This window comes from Caloenas nicobarica, chromosome 1, assembly GCF_036013445.1.
Source record: "Caloenas nicobarica isolate bCalNic1 chromosome 1, bCalNic1.hap1, whole genome shotgun sequence".
Taxonomy (NCBI): Eukaryota; Metazoa; Chordata; class Aves; order Columbiformes; family Columbidae; genus Caloenas; species Caloenas nicobarica.
The window spans coordinates 198,367,211-198,383,783 of record NC_088245.1 but is presented as its reverse complement, the minus strand read 5'-3'; the positions used below and the strand labels follow the sequence as shown (position 1 = coordinate 198,383,783).

At 37.7% G+C, this 16,573-nt stretch overlaps 1 protein-coding gene across 1 annotated transcript in view; it reads right to left on the bottom strand.

The window, feature by feature from the left end:
- The window catches only part of CWF19L2 (CWF19 like cell cycle control factor 2), a 74,276-nt gene that overhangs the window by 11,771 nt on the left and 45,932 nt on the right, over positions 1-16,573 (bottom strand). Inside the window, exons 12-13 of the mRNA XM_065641935.1 lie at positions 16,421-16,558; positions 335-547 (exon numbers count right to left, since the gene is read on the bottom strand). Of these exons, the coding sequence (XP_065498007.1) occupies positions 335-547; positions 16,421-16,558 (351 nt within the window). The remainder of the gene's footprint in view (positions 1-334; positions 548-16,420; positions 16,559-16,573) is intronic.

Genomic DNA, 16,573 nt, shown 5'->3' with positions numbered 1-16,573 from the left:
CAATGCAGTGTGATTTAGTCTTCCACAAATCCACCTACAGTCTAATCTTTGCACTCAGATCTTTCATTATTGCTCCTGTCTTCCACAAATCCAAAAATCTGAAGTTCTGATATCAAAGATTAGCTTTATAATTCATGACAGATTTATATCCTTTTCTTCTTTACCCTTGAGGAATTTGTGAAATGAATTGTAAGGACAAGGAAAATAAGAGGCAGAACAACAAATCATTTCGTAGAAGCAATTTTGTTCTTAAGCTTAGGAACTCTAACATTAACACTGCCTTCCTTTATATCTTTCTTATTTTTACAGTTGTGTTAAATTGCTATTTTCTTACCTTGGTGCCGATTGCAATAATAAGATGTTTAGAAAGTTCACTGCTCTCAAAGCAGTATGGGCACTTTTCCATGCGTGCAGCAAGCTGCTGGTGCTCATGTATCGCTTTTCTTCTTTGTATTTCTTCCTCTTCCCCGCTGCGCGCTCTTTTGGCTGCTTTGGAAACAAACATGTCATCCAGAGTGTAGTAGTCCCTGTCAGTTTTTTCCATGAGCTGAAAAGATACACAGGAAAATTACGCGTATTTATAAATACGCAAGAAAAAATACTTAGCTCTTTGTAGCATCCTTTATTGAGAAAAGCATTAAGTGCGCAAGCAGTAGCATTGCTTCCTTCCATATGGCACCTGCAGCACTTGCTACCACCAGGTATATCTCCTGCGAGCAGTCATACGCAATCTTAGACAGCACAGGTATGAAAATATAGATGAGTGACAGCGGTAAGAAGAGTATATTACTACAATATATTCCATCTCAAGTTAAGGGCTAAGTATTTCAGTATTAACTTGACATAATTTCAGCTTTTGATAGCTATAAATTTTTTAAAAATCATATATTATCATATATTTCATTTTGGTCTGCCCCTTCCTCCTCCTCTCCTATTATGACTATCACTCTCCATCAAATCATCTCTTGTGAAATAATTAGACCATGATTCTGCACCTCATGTTCTATGAAAACATGCCAACAGTCACTCTTACCTAGTGAACAGTACTAAGCTATTTTGTGGAGAAAAGAGTCTTTGTCTTCGATATTTAGTCTTTCTTGAATACACCTGTTGCTAGATATGGATAACAAACACAACAAGCACATCACAAGAAACAACACCGAATGATCCGCAGGTTTTTGTTTCCTCATTAATTGCTACATTTTAGTTAAACGTGCCATATTTAACGTGCCCATATTTAAAAGAGAACTCTGAAAATACTGAATTTGTTATGAAGACATGCTTGAGGATCAGTGATGTCTTAAAGGACCTTAACAGTGGCAACCCACACAAACTGGCTACGTCTCATATAGGTGATACTTGGCAGGGATGGAGTCTGTAGAGAGGAACTAGAGGAACTGAAGGTGACTCCAGGTGACAGAGCACATGGTAAGAAGGTGGCCTTATGGCAACAGCAGCAAGAGACAATTAATGGAAAGGAAAGCAAAAAAAAAAAAAAAAAAAAAAAAAAGAGGTCACTGGACTCAAACCCAAATTAGAGTAGATTTCACTAAGCTTCAAAACTCACTGAACCCCTCCATATATATGGCATTAAGCTTTATCAGTCTTTTTTTATTTTGATGACAAAAAAATCTCATGATGTCTTGCCTAAATCAAGATTTAGCAGTCTTGCTTGTAAAGATGAACTTTCTAAAGAACTTAGGAAAGTATTTCTGCATTTTCTGCTTTGGCTGCTCTACACGACTTTAAAATTGTGTGTCATTAATACCCTAAATATTCAAAACACATATAGCTAAAGCAAATGTAAAAAAAATTCAAAATCATTTTTGCAAGTTTTTCTCTTTAAATGAAATTCATAATTCAATGACTCAAACCTAAGAGTAGGTCTGATGCAATATAAAGTCCAATACATGACCTTGAGTGGAGTCAATGAAAATGAGCACAATTCAGGAGACTTAAAAAAAACCAGCTACAAATGAAACAACAACAAAAAGGGAAAAACAAACAACAAACTAACCAACCATACTTTGGCAAAAGTTAGTCACCCAAAAGGACTATGAGAAAGATTTCCCAGCTGTACCAAAGAATTCTCCTAGTGCTTCCTGGAAATCCAATGGTAGTATTTCAGGATTCAAAATTAAAAGTCCTCAAAGTGAAGAGAAACAATGGAAAAGATTAAATAATACCTTCACTTCTAATATTATTAAACAGTCCACATACATAAGTGGAATGTGTAAGCTCCTACTACAGCCTGGATCCCACCCAAGGTCTGTGTTTCAGACTAGAGTAAGTCAGTGGAGAGTCTTAAACAAAATTTTGGATTTTTTCTGGAAACAAAAAGATATGTAGAAGAGTTCTTCACACAGCTAGAGGCCATGGGAGCCAGACAACATTGCACTTATGGTTTAAGATGCAATATATATCAGTCTACAGAATTAGATGAAGCACATTGGAAAAGGAAGTAAAATAAACATATGATTACTTTGGAGAAGTAAAGCGATGGGAAAAGGTAGGTAGCAATGCAGCATTTTGGAGAGAGGAGCCAAAGTAAAGGGATATTTCAAGGAGTATTCACAGATCAGGTTCAGATTAACTCTACCAGCAACAAAAGTATAGATTCGATTGCAATACTAACAAATAACAGAAGATAATAAGGAATGCAAGGCAATTCAAGAAACCAACACCCCAGCTTCAAAGACATTAAATAAGTGCTTGAAATAATCAGGGTCTAAGAAAAAAGATGTTTTAAACATTTAAACCTTGTGCAATAAAAGATGCCTAGTCATTAATAACTCATGTCCAATTGGATGCTCTTCAAGCAATATACCTTTCCCTTCCTCAAGAAAAACAGACAAGGGTGAAGTTGAAAAATGAGGGCTTATTTCTTTCCCCCTTTTCAAACCTTTAAGGAGAAGCTTACGAGACCTTTATTGAAGTCGTAAGTCTAGCACATCAATGCACAGTGCTGTTATATTGCAGTTCTGAGACGCAGACCAAGTTACAGATGGTCACCCTGTCCCTGAATCTTCATTTCTTGCTATGTATTATCACATCCTTTAGATGACTTTAGAAGAGTGTTAAAACAGGATATATTTCCACCTCTAAAAACAACAGTCATGTAAGGAATAAGAATTTCTTTACAACTCCCATATTGTCACAGTGTCCTTCCAACATACCTCAAAACAGTTCAGGAAGTACAGAAACCAAAAACAGGCAAAAACATCATCCAGCAAGAACTGTGTGTTCCTACTGAAATAAGATACGGTATGAATACAAGTGGGAAAATCCGTTCAGCAATGTTTTCTGCCTTAAAAACAATGAAACCACTAATAAAGACATTTAGTCTGCAATATTGCAATAGTAGCAATGAACATCACTAATACAGTTGCCAGGAGCAATGAGAAAAATCTTTTTTCCAAGGGCATAATCCCTTAAATATTATAATCCCTTAAATATTATTATCCCTCAAGTCCTACAAATGCCAAACATCAATGTGTCAGAACTGAAATAAAATAAAATGTAGCTGCTACTATGGCAGACCAGAGGGTACTCTTCAACTGCTACTCTAAATATTGGCCTTTTGAAAAGTTATTCAGGAAGAAAAACTGAAATTCTCTTTCAAAAAATGTATACTCTTACTTCTACAATAAGGTGCCCAGTGTGTTCTGCCAATTGTGTTATCTGGCTATAATAAAATTTCTCCAAACAAGTTAAAGGGAAATGGAAAGAACAAGAAGAGAGTGTTCTCCAAAATGCCAGAAGGAAAGCGAGTAATCATTGAAAAACTGACTTATTTCATACATATATTCTTCCATACAAAAGACAGCTAAGTATAAGTCCAAAGAAGGAACTACGCTGACATATTAGATTCGCTGGAAAGCTGCTGTTCTGCATCAGCTGAAGCATCACACCTGTTAAATGTGAACATCAATGCATTCTAGAAGTTGTGTATTCAGTTTCCTCACCGTGCTGGATGCTGCACTCGCTGTATTTCAGGTGCTACACAGAGATCAGAAAGAAGCAGGTAGTCACTTTGATATATGTTTTAAGTTGGAATGTCTTAAAAAACCATCACTGATCTGCCTAAAGTTAATATAAGAATTTCAGACATCTATAAAGACAATGCACCTGAAGTCCTTTTTTCTACCAGATGTTGGCCAAAACCAAGAGCTAATGTAAACTGGTGTTCTCATAAGACAGACCATCTCCACAGTTCCTTGTCTCCTCTTTTTCATTCTACTTTTTTATTCTGGCTCATCTGCCACATTTTTCCTTTGTATGTGCATCTGTTTTCCAACCTTTCCTTCTCTCTTGGCAAGCACTGGTTAACCAGAGAATACACAGGCGGCTCTAGGACTCTTAGAACCCAGGCAAAATGACACAGCTTCCTAAACCTCACGGTGTCATTGTACAACTGAGACATTTCTACCACCCATCTGACGGGGGATCTGTTTTCCACAACCAGGATGCAGTTTTGGTTTAACCAACAGGGACAGCAGCACAGTTTTGCTTGCCCTGGCCAAGAAAGGCTTGTATTACATAAACATTTATAGAGCAGCTGGGGAAGGCATTCAAACTTCTTCCAGGAGCAGATAAAAATCGCCCTTAGGGATCTCATTTGGACAGATCTAATATGTGCAAATGTGGCCAAAATGCCCAACAAGGAGAGAAATCACCAACTATTCACCAGAACTCAGAAAGAGATCAGCATCTGACTATGCATGCATGAGAATGATTTGAAAGAGGGAAAAATTACAATGTTGTATTTGCCCATGAAACCCTTAACATTATAATTGCCATGAATAACATGAATATATTTAATTCATTACTTCATTATATAACATTCTTTTAATAAAATAATTTGTGTCTTTTTCCATTTCTCTGTGTTACTGAAGCCATTAGGCACCTTTGCACGGGGCTAACTCCGAAAGTAACTCCTGTAGGTCTGTGTCAGGTACGCTCTGGGGTCAGCCTCATGTTTCCGCCAAGTGTTCAGACTGATGGAACAGTATCTCATAGCTTCATTTTAAACTGGTTCTTACACACTGCTGGCCGCCCACACCCTCCATCCGAAGGGTGCTGCACATTGTGTCTCCTGCTTCTCCCTCCGCTGCTGTCACTTGCTCTTTGGGTGCGTCCTTTGGAAAGAAAGCCCCGCTGAAGAATTTAATGCCATTGTGATACTGAAAGGAAACCTCAAGAGACAGAACTCCTAGTCATCAGGGATTATTCCTATATAATACACAGGAAATTCTCTTAAATGCAATTAGCACGGTAACAAAATATACCTGCATCTTTCTAGCATGGGGAATTTTCAGCTTTTTTGTACACATATTTTTCTGCTTATTTTCTTGTTCTATTTTGTATGCAACTGTTGAACTTCTGCTTTTTCTGTTTTCTCGCTAACACAATCATAGCTAAAAGTTACTTCCATATAAGCTAATAAAAGTGCATCTGCTTGGAAAATTTGTGAAAAAAAGTCTATAGATTGTATAAAACGTATCAGTTTGGTTTTATATTGTCATGGCAACACTGACGTCTTCAACTTTAAATGACAGAGTTAATACTTGTGGAATGTTGTCTCAATATATTTTGGGAAGCTGCGATAAAGAAGAACAAACTATTATTTTAGAATAGAAACCTGAGCGATATATGAACATACCTCATCACAGTTACATTTATTCAGCATTTAGCATTTTAGCTCAGAAAACAGAATTTCTGATCTCAAAGAGCATTTGCTCAAGCCAAGTCAAGGTAGAATTTTATCATGTTACCGTTATTACAACTCCAATCTCCCTACGACCACAGACACCTGAACATGTAGGTTTAATTCAACATATAATTCAGCATATAGGCATTTCAGAAACCTATCATTCCAGGGTAATAAATAATATGTTAACACACATAGTATCGAAGGATTTTAACATAGCAATGCACAGCGTGCTTTTAAGGCCCATGACACATTCAGGAAAATATTATGAATCATGTTGATGAACAAGGTAGTTCAGAATTACCTTTGAGCAGCAGAAGTCAAGGAACAAACATACAGTAGAGTCCTGTGCAACGATTAGGGACAATGCTCCTTTTTGCTTCAGTTATTTGAAATGAAAACTGTTGATTTTGCTATAATTAGTTATTAGGACAGATAAAACTTTATATGCAAGCCAATGAAATGAAAGTCAAACAAAATACCTTCAGCCATAGAATTCTGCTATTAAAAGTGTGATTAGCATTTATCTTTACAGTTATCCCTGGCCATAACTTATACGCCTAGAAAATACAGGCGTGCACGAGTCTTTATTTGCAGCATATCTTGGAATTGTAACATAATTCATGAAGAACGCCAAATGCTTACGGAGCCATTTATTATGGGTTGCTTCACCACAGTTCCCCCTGTTCCCAGGTTTTCTCTCCTATCCCAGCTGTCACTGCTGTTGATGTGTGTCCACATGCAGAAACAGCTTTGTGTCCACACAATATTCACAGAAAGTCATTTAGTGCATTGACCTGACATGCAGCATAACGCAGGTATTTGAAATCATTTCCTCTTGGGTTTTCGTATTTTTTTTAACAGCACACCATGCACATGCATAGATCTTAAAGTAAATGGAAAAAGCAACAGTGCACCAGAGCTTTGTTAGAGCTTTATCATGTCTATTAAATCCTGTGCTAGAATGGCTTCACCACGTGAAGAAAGAGAAGAAAAGGCTTTATTACATGATAGCAGCAGAAACATTCTGCATTTTTCACTTTAGCTTTTAAAATGTTTCTAGACTATTATTTTGGTTTATGGTGATGGAAATGCAAAAATGTGCAACAGGCAGGTTTGCGCAGCAAGTAAAAAAGATAAGGCTGAAAGCAATTTTCCATTTTACAGACTTCAGAACGAAGCAAAGGCACCATGCAAACTCACTTTTTACAAACTTGTAATAACAGCATATCTCTTCACTAAATCCATAAATGACAGGCAGAATTTCTAATATAATTCTCTATTTTTCACTGCTTAAATTGATGTTATGGATTACTGCAGACACTTACAAAGAAAATGAGTTTATGGCCAGAATTTAAATGGTTTGATGAACAACACAAATTAATCTTTCTCACTTTCTTTCAGTAAAACATAATCAAAAAGAAAAAAATGCCATAGTAGAATTTACGTGTACAAATAGAAGGTAATTTATATTGAGGCAATGTTCTAGAAATCGGTCTCTACACACCCACAAACTTCTATTGACATAAGTGAAAGGATTACATAAGCCTTAACAGTATGAATTTGGGAAAACTGAACTACTTACAACAGTCAAGGGCAGAAGGAACTACAGACAGGTTACTTAAAGCTATCAGTAGTGAAAACCTGAGACTTCACACATATTTTGGACTTTAAAACTGGCATGAAAAACAAAAAATCTGTTTTCAAATATTTTGTTGACTTTTTTGTATCCTATAGTTATACTCCTGTAGCAGTGAGAACCCAATCTGCTTTTCAAGCTGAAGAAAGAAAAAAGTAGAAATATGGAGACCCCAAACAGCTTTTTTTCTTTAAGTGTAACAGTGAAAGAATTAGATTTTAAGGCCTGCTTTCTTCCATATATCAAAAATATTACTGTTGGGGTTTTATTTTTAAAAAAGCTTTTTCAACACTGAAAATTAAAGATTTGAGGCTTTTCATTATGTTCAGAAGTCTGACATAACAACATGCATGGTACACTGTAGGACAGGGTCTATTTCAAACTGTTTGAGGCAACTGATGTCCACATCAACCTGCTGTGCACAGAAGCCAAAAAGTAACAGGAGATGAGAGCCTCAAGTACGACATGGTCGTACTAGAACCATGACTAGAAAAAGAAGAATGGGCAAAAAGGGAATGGTAAATCAGAATTTGATTTCCATCTAAATTTAAAACATAGGCTCAACAGGCAAACAAATAGCAAGGAGATGGCATATCTTCTCCATCTGATCTCACGGAGCCCTTAAGAAAAGGAAACTTTACAGGTGGGAAAAAGATTTGTAAGGATGAGTGTGCCTTGACCACAATACATGTTCAGCCTGTGAATCTGAGTGGGAGTCAGGCATGAGATAAAGTTATATAGACCATCATTTGCCTATGGGATTAGACAGAGATTTCATGGACAGAGATTTTGGGTCTATGTACTGCCATTTCTTCCATGCCCCATTTAAGAAAGTAAATCCTTTTATAAATTATATCTATTTCAACATCCCCGTCTCCTGTTACGAAACTGCAATTATGTTGTTGTATTCAGAGATTCGTGACTACTAGCCCGTATATAATTTGAAATACCATTAAAACACTAAATACCAGGAGAGTAACATTGCTGTGGAACAGAGCATTCAGCTGTGTAAAAGCCAGAAAATACACTGGTCTGTCTTTCTCATTGCATTCCACGCGTGAGAGCAGTGATCATTTCCTCAGTCCTCAACAGCCGTGTGGTTGGAGTTTCCTTTTTGGCACAGTCTGGGAAAGTGATAAAAGCCCTGGGAAAATCCCTGAAAGAAATTATAGTGCTGTAGTCCGTATGCTTAGTGGTAACCATGGCTGGCCACTGCCACAACTGCAGGGGAATTACACCACTGGATGGTCCAACACATGACGGGAGCAGGAGCAAACCCACCGCACAAGACTGTACTAGACGGCAGGATGAAGACACGGAGGGCTGAGGCTCCTCTGTTCACATTGCTAAATTCACACTGGATTAAAGGTGCCAATAAGGGTGATCACAGTGCATAACCAAAGAGCTGTAAGGGCTGGAGAGCCACCTTGTTGCCAGACATTGAACGTTCACTGGGCTGAACAAGATATAGACAACATGGAAAAATATAACCTGACCATAAAATAGAAGCTCTAAACAAAAAAAAAAAAAAACAACCCAGACATATTTGGCTATATTATGGTAGCAGAAGTTCTTAAGTTTGTAGTCTAACTTTTCTTTTTACTTGGCCGAGCAGCCAGCAATTTTAAGACAACTAACGAATGCAACAGAATTTTTAAAAATATATATTTTTTTGGTAATTCCAACAAATTTTAGTTTGTTTTCTGTTCAGCTGAAATGAGGCATCCAACCCAACCGAAGGATGAGCCACCTCACAAACATTTTCCTGCAAATTATGTTGGCATCAGGTTTGACATTAAAGCTCATGAAAGCAAAAACAACGCTGTAATGAGAACTGTGCAATACAGATACTTAAAGGAAGGTTGTTGGTAAAAATATACCCTATATTTCATTCTTTAAAAGCAATTGCTTTGTCTGCAGTGGGTTGCTTTTATCCCAGCAGCCACACCTAAGAAATCACAACAATCACTCAACAAAAGCCATTCAGACTGATAAAATGAATGAAATCTTTCAACAGAATTTAAGGGGTAGGATCTCCATTCTGCCATCCTAGGTAGGACATCATTTATAGAGTCGTCATGAGCCAGCAATGTGCATTTGTGGCCAAGAAGGCCAACAGTATCCTGGAGTGCACTAAGAAGAGTGACCAGCAGGTCTCAGGAGGTTTATCCTCCCCCTCTACTCTGCCCTGGTGAGGCCACTTCTGGAGTACTGCGTCCAGTTCTGGGCTCCCCAGTTCAAGGCAAGGAATTACCGGAGGGAGTCCAGCGAGGGCTATGAAGATGATGAGGGGTCTGGAGCATCTTTTGTATGGGGAAAGACAGAGAGCTGGGCCTGTTCAGCGTGGAGAACAGAAGACTGAGAGGGGATCCCATCAACGTTTATAAATATCTCAAGGGTGGGTGTCAAGAGGATGGGACCAGACTCTTTTCAATGGTGCCAAATGATAGGATGAGGGGCAATGGGCACAGACTGAAGCACAGGAGGTTCCATCTGAATATGAGGAGAAACTTCTTTACTTTGAGGGTGCCAGAGAACTGGAACAGGCTGCCCAGAGAGGTTGTGGAGTCTCCTTCTCTGGAGACATTCAAAACCCACCTGGACACATTCCTATGTGATCTGCTCTGGTGAACCTGCTTTAGCAGGTGGGTTGGACTAGATGATCTCCAGAGGTCCCTTCCAACCCCAACCATTCTGTGATTCTGTGACTTTCAGCAGTTTCCTCCCATTGCTCTTCTGAAAGATTATACATTCATTTTCATGGATTTTTTTTTCCACTTCTCAAATGAAGGCAGAAAGAGTAAGATGTATGTGTTAAATTTGTGTACTATGTCATCAAACCAAAACTGACAAAAGAGGTTTGGTTGTCAGACTTCCTGCTGGACCTAAAAACACCTTGCTGAATCTACTTGAGATGCAAGATTTTCGAAGATTGTCTCACTGAACCCCCAGACCATAATGCAGATACCCTCTGTAGTATAGGTTTATAAAGCACACAAAGAAACCATCTAGAATATCTGTAATCACACTCAAATTTTTTAGACTCCTGCCAACACATCAGCACTAACACTGATCTTGTAATGCTGTGAACAAGAACGCATTCTACAGACATGGAAAGACATTAAAAACTCAGGATGCTGAGGAGCCAGGTTCTTAATATAGGATCAAGAAGCAACCACCACTTCAGGAACCATCACATTTTGTGGTTACAAGATCTGGGAATGGCCAATACAGAAACTATGAAAAGCACTTCAGATTTTAACAGATAAGAACTGGCATTTATGACTGCTTCTTTCTGTAAAAGCAAAACAAAAATACCTTTAAAACGTAAATGTGACGTTGCATGGGACTGGAGGACTTCAGTACCATGAAGTAAAATGTGGACAACTAAAAATCTATTGCAACAGATTCCTTGTACAGCTGAAAGTGAACAACCTCATCTTGAACAGCAATAGGCAAAAACGTCTTCTTTGAGCACATGCTCCAGCACATTTAGCTAGTAAATAAATAATATGGCTTAATCTTAAGAGATTATTTGAGGGCCAGCTATTCATTCGATAAGCTTGTTTTAATAAATAATATGATGTAGTGCACCTTTGCCTAGTAACAAAAAATAAACACAGAACATAGCATCTGACCCAAAGCTTACTGAATTCAGTAGGAACTTCAGAGCCTTCCCAAACTAAAATGAAGCAGTTGCTAAAGTCAGAAAACACAATACATTCTTGAAACATCATTAAAAGGTTTTATCCTTAAACAAAACAAACAAAAACTAAACCAAAAAGAAAGAAACCGTTAGAATGAAGCATACTAAACAGCTGCTTGCTCTAACCCAGTGTGATCAGTTTATGTTGCAAAATCAATCTCCAGCAACGGCTAAAATGTACGGGGAAAAGCATCAACAAGGCATGCAGAACTGACACTTCTGCTACACACTTGCAGCTCTCAGCATTTCTCTGTGGAAATCCTGAGGCAAAATCCTATTTAGATCTCCCTACTCAGTATTTACCAATGAAACAGAACTTCACAAAGGCGCTGTATCCTTTTTCCTCCCACTCACAATTAAGGCCTCCACAGCATCTCATGCTCTGCAGGACACGTTCTACAATTTCCTTCTCCACTGGAAAAAAACAAACAAATAAAAAAACCCCACAAACCTCCTTCATGTTAAACCCTGCTATGTGACCGCTTCACATTTGAGCAACAAAAATAATTGTTTTCTATTACAGTTTTAAGTGAATTGTGTGTTCTAGTCAACCAGCTGCCTTTTTCCCAAGCTGAAGAAATTTGGGCTACTTCGTTTTTTTTCAAATGGCACCATTCTGTATGTTCGACCACCAAGTATGCTTTACGAACGTGGGTAGCATCGAAGCTATGGGTATGCCATGGGTGCACTAGAGTAGCCTTACGTTTTAAGTATGTCCTAAATTCCCTTTTTCTCCACAGTCCCACCAGCACTGAAACGATGTTTGCAGATTCACAATGACTCTCAAATCAGGCAGGAACAGCCTGTTGTACATGCACAGTTCACTCAGCTTCACAATCACCATTATTTTGCATTCATCAACCCTGAATTTCTTCTGAATTTACTGCCTCGATAGCTACGGTGGGATCTCTTTCTCCTTATCTGAGAGGTCTATAGCTTAATCTCCTGTGTCTGAGCTAGACATCTTAATTCCTTCCATACCCATAGTGTCTGTCAGACGGCATTCAAAATAGGACAGATGACTCACACCGCTAAAATATGTACATCTCTCCAGCAGCTCTCTGAAGTGAATCTTAAGAATCAGTTCAGATAAAAGTTTCACAATGCTAGAAAAATCCCAGCTTTGTATTTTGAAATTCTATAACTTACAGTTTACACTGACCTCTATTTTTGACAGTCCTGAATAATTCTGTAACAAAAACAAATCGTCAGGTCATAAAGTGTCCCTTCCTCCAGAAGGTTTATGTATGTGGTGAACATGAGAGATTCCTGACGAATCCACTGGTTTTATAATATTTTATAATAAAAACCAACCATTTACTCCTGCACTGTTTTCTTTTTAAAGATGGCCATTATACTTGCCATCGTCTGTTCCTCGGGATGAATAAAGATTACACTCAGCAGTTCATGGTTCAGCATGTCACTCCTGACTTCTTTCAGACCACTCAAGTGATGATCATTTGGTTTCAGTCATTTATTACTATTCATCTCAAACTCAAGTTTCTTTTTAAAACAATGGATTTCTATAAATTTGAGCTAAAAGTCATTTTACTGACACTGTTAGCTTGAGATAGCTTTTTCTTTATTCCCTGTAAATAATAGTTCATGCAAAAGAAACGCTTTGACCTCATTTATCTTTCCTAAATGCTCTAATTATACCTCGGTCAGGTTTTTTCAACACCACATTCTTGCAGGCGTCTCGTTTCCAATGAGTTTAACTCATAGTTTTATGCTTTTAGCAAACTCAAAATAATTACTTAAAGTAATTCCCAGAAGATAATTTTTCAATCTTTCTTATCAAAGCTTACTTCTAAGCCTGCTAGGCTCAAGCTCTTTTCCATTCTCCTTACTCAGACATGAGAAGTACTTTTAAAATAATGGTTGGATTCTGGATTTGGTATTTGTTTCAGCCCCAGAAACTCTTTATTCTTCCGCTCACCCACCCCTGGATTTATTTTTAAATAAAAACAATTAACTAAAGTTTTATCCCATTTTGGGAGGGCGTTCACTCCCTTAGAATGTTTTCACCAGTGGCATACATGTGCAATTAGCACTGTGTACTAGAGGGTCCCTCATAACCTGCAAGCATTTTCTCTTTAGGGACTCATTTTAAACTCCCAATTAAACAGGCTCCTAGTTCTTCATAATTGCCTATTTATAGAGGTTAAATACTATATCGCATTTTCTTCTACAATATGAATGCAAGTTCAGTTACCAAATTTCACCCTCATTTGTATAGAATCTTTTTTTAAAACAGCTGTACACTAAGCCAGGCTATTTCTGCACCATTCCTAAACGGACCAAATTACCCCACTGTCTTGGAAATCCTTACACTGCAAGTAACTAAAATCTTGGAGGAACTGGCTGCAGGTACAAGAATGCCAACCAAAGGTGTTATGCATACAGGATTTAGCTTTCCGTTTTCTTCAAATTCAATTATTAGAGCTCATACCTTTTAGCAATAGGTACAGATGACAGAGTGGGAGATGAGCAGTCACCAAAAGGAAGTAACAGGGGATATTCAGTCAAATCCCCAATTAACAAAACTATCCATAAACCAAAAGCAGAGAGAAATACCAGGTAAGGAGTGTCCACCTTTTGGTTGAGACGATTTTCTTCCTAGGAGCTGGTACAGTGCTGTGTTTTGGATTCAGGATGAGAATAATGTTGATAACACACTGATGTTTTAGTAGTTGCTAAGTAGTGCTTATACCAATTCAAGAACTTCTCATTGCCAGGACAGCTGACCCAAACTGGCCAAAGGGATATTCCAGACCATTTGACATCATGCTGAACAAAAAATGGGGGGAGTTGGCCGGGTGTGGGGATCGCTGCTTGGGGACAGGCTGGGCATTAGTCGGTGGGTGGTGAGGGATTGCATTGTGCATCACTTGCTATGTGTATTTTATTACTAGTAGTAGTAGTAGTAGTATGGTTGTTGTTGTTATTTTCTCCTTCTGTCCCATTAAACTGTCTTTATGTTAACTCAAGAGTTTCACTTTTTTTTTAATTCTCTTTCCCATCCCCCTGAGGGGTGTTTGAGCAAGTGGCTATGTGGCATGTGCCTGCCTGACGGGTTAAACCACAACAAGGAGGTACCATAAAAAATTCCAAATTGCTAAAGGCCAGGAAAATACAAAAAGGCTGCATCATTGGAAATGTGACCTGTTCTTACACTCTCCTAAGCAGTCACTGCTGGATAGAGAATACTGGGCTGAGTGAATCTCTTGTATAGCTGCTTTTGCATTAAGTGTCTCAGTCATTAAGAACTTGGAAAATACACAGCATTTCAAAACTGAATAGATAAAAAGAAAAGAACAAAAAGAAATACAAAGGAAGAATATCAGAATCTTCCCTTTGAAGGCTTGCAAAACTAAATAATACAGGGACCTTTGATCTCTCTTCAAGTTTGCTACTCTTCCGTGCATTAATAATTACTTAATATAATGTTAAAAACCCAAAAACTAAACCAAGGACTACTGAATATGCTCGAAGAGTCAAACGTTATTTCCAGCCCAAAATGAAAAAACTTGGATTCAATAAATATATGAATACACAAACAATACTTCTCACAAAGTTTAGTAATTTCACAGCAAGCCAAGTACATTACTGTACACATATGTTTCTCAGAAAGTCAAAATGGCCTTTCATTTGAGTTTGAAAAAATTTGAGCAAAAAATATTTCTCTTTTTGAGAGCACTCTCCACTCCATAGGGGCACTGCAAACATTTGCTATTACCAAAATCAGGAAATTCAAATTAGTCTGGTATTATTTTCACATCTCTGGAAAGAATCAGAGCAAAAAACCAATCCTGTAAACTGTTCAGTGGAAGAAAACACATGAAAACATCAGACTAAAACAAGACAAATTGAGTACATTAATAATAATGTCAGAAAGACATGTTAATAATGATTTACAAACCCATCTTCGATGCCCAGAATTGAGTCAAAGATTTTTTTAAATTCCATTCCACTTGGAATGGAAGGTTCTTTAGAAAATGGCAACCATTTCTCTTTGTTATGCTTATTATCATATGATGCAGACAGTACAAAGTTTTATTGTGTCCCTACACTTTCATTTACTCGTAAATATTTGCATGACATACACGCTAGTTAATTATAGTTAATAGTTTGCACTACTGCACAGGTTTTGAAGAAAAGTATTACGTGTTTGCGGGTTTTTTTTAGAAAGGAAGGTACGGAAGGAAATCAAATACTAGCGACAAGACACATTTATTTATCTGGATCCTAAGGGCACCATTTTTTTTAGTATGTGAGTAGAAGAAAATGAGAACTTCTACCAGAAGTAGCTGAAGGAGAAGATGCATAAGCCACGCTACTTTCTACAGTTCTGATAATCTCTTCAGAAGAACTTCCTGACAGATGCTTTATAGCATCAGGTTAAATATTTTCTACAAGGAATTATCACAGCTTTTCTGATTCTTTCAATTATCATCCGAAGAAGGAGAATTTGAGAAAAAATTAAAATTAAAAAAAATAAAATAAAACAAAATAAAACACCACAACCACCAAGCAAAACCTGCTCTCCAGGATCTTGTCTGCCTTCTAGATAAATGGAAAAATGAATTTTGTCTGTGATGATACCAGTTCCATGCCAGCAAGCTTTTTCAAAACCTGCTCAGCAGTGCGCAAAATACTGGAGCAGTAACCTAGTAAAATACGAAGCACGCTAGAGAAACTGGATGTCATAGCTATTGGAAATCGCCTCTGTCAAACACTTCCATATCAAGCACAGAAAGTATCCTTTATTATTCTGTTTGGATGACAGAAATAAATCATTCCATTTGCTCTGCAGTATCTGTCTGTGAGCTGGCTGCTCCTTTAAGTGGAATTACTCATGGAACCATGGTGTATAAATCTGTGTGGCCTGCAAGCATGAATTATCTCATCATCCAGGACGTCCTGATGGTATTTCAGGTAGTCTGCTTCATATCTCATTGACACTTGTAACTTCTAGATGGAAAAGACATTCTAAACACTAAGGAAATGCTGCTTTTATCTGTTACTAATTTGGGGAAAACCTGTTTTGTTGGGCATAAGTAACCTATTAATGTACAACACACTCTAAAAGTGTTCACCTCAGAAGCATCAAATTCTACAGGCAGAGGAACGGCACAATCACCTCTATGACGGAACGGAACGCACCACATTTCTCCATGCATTCAGGTTTCCATCACTTCAATAACATCTACCAGGATCATCTTATAACAGACTTTATTATTATTCACGACAATCAGAATTCTCAATCAAAAGTAACATACATGGAGCACTGAGGCCTCATGTCCTCCCTGATATTTCTAATAACAAAATTCTCAATTTCAAAGCCATACACATGACACCTTACCTTTGATGCCATACGCATGAAGAGTGAGTTTTGATCCTCTGCTGTTCTCATCTTCTCATTTTTGACCAAATCCTTCAGGTCCATACTATCATCATCCTGAAAATACCTTACTCTTTCTTTATCTATATGAGTGGGGACCTGGAAATAAACATA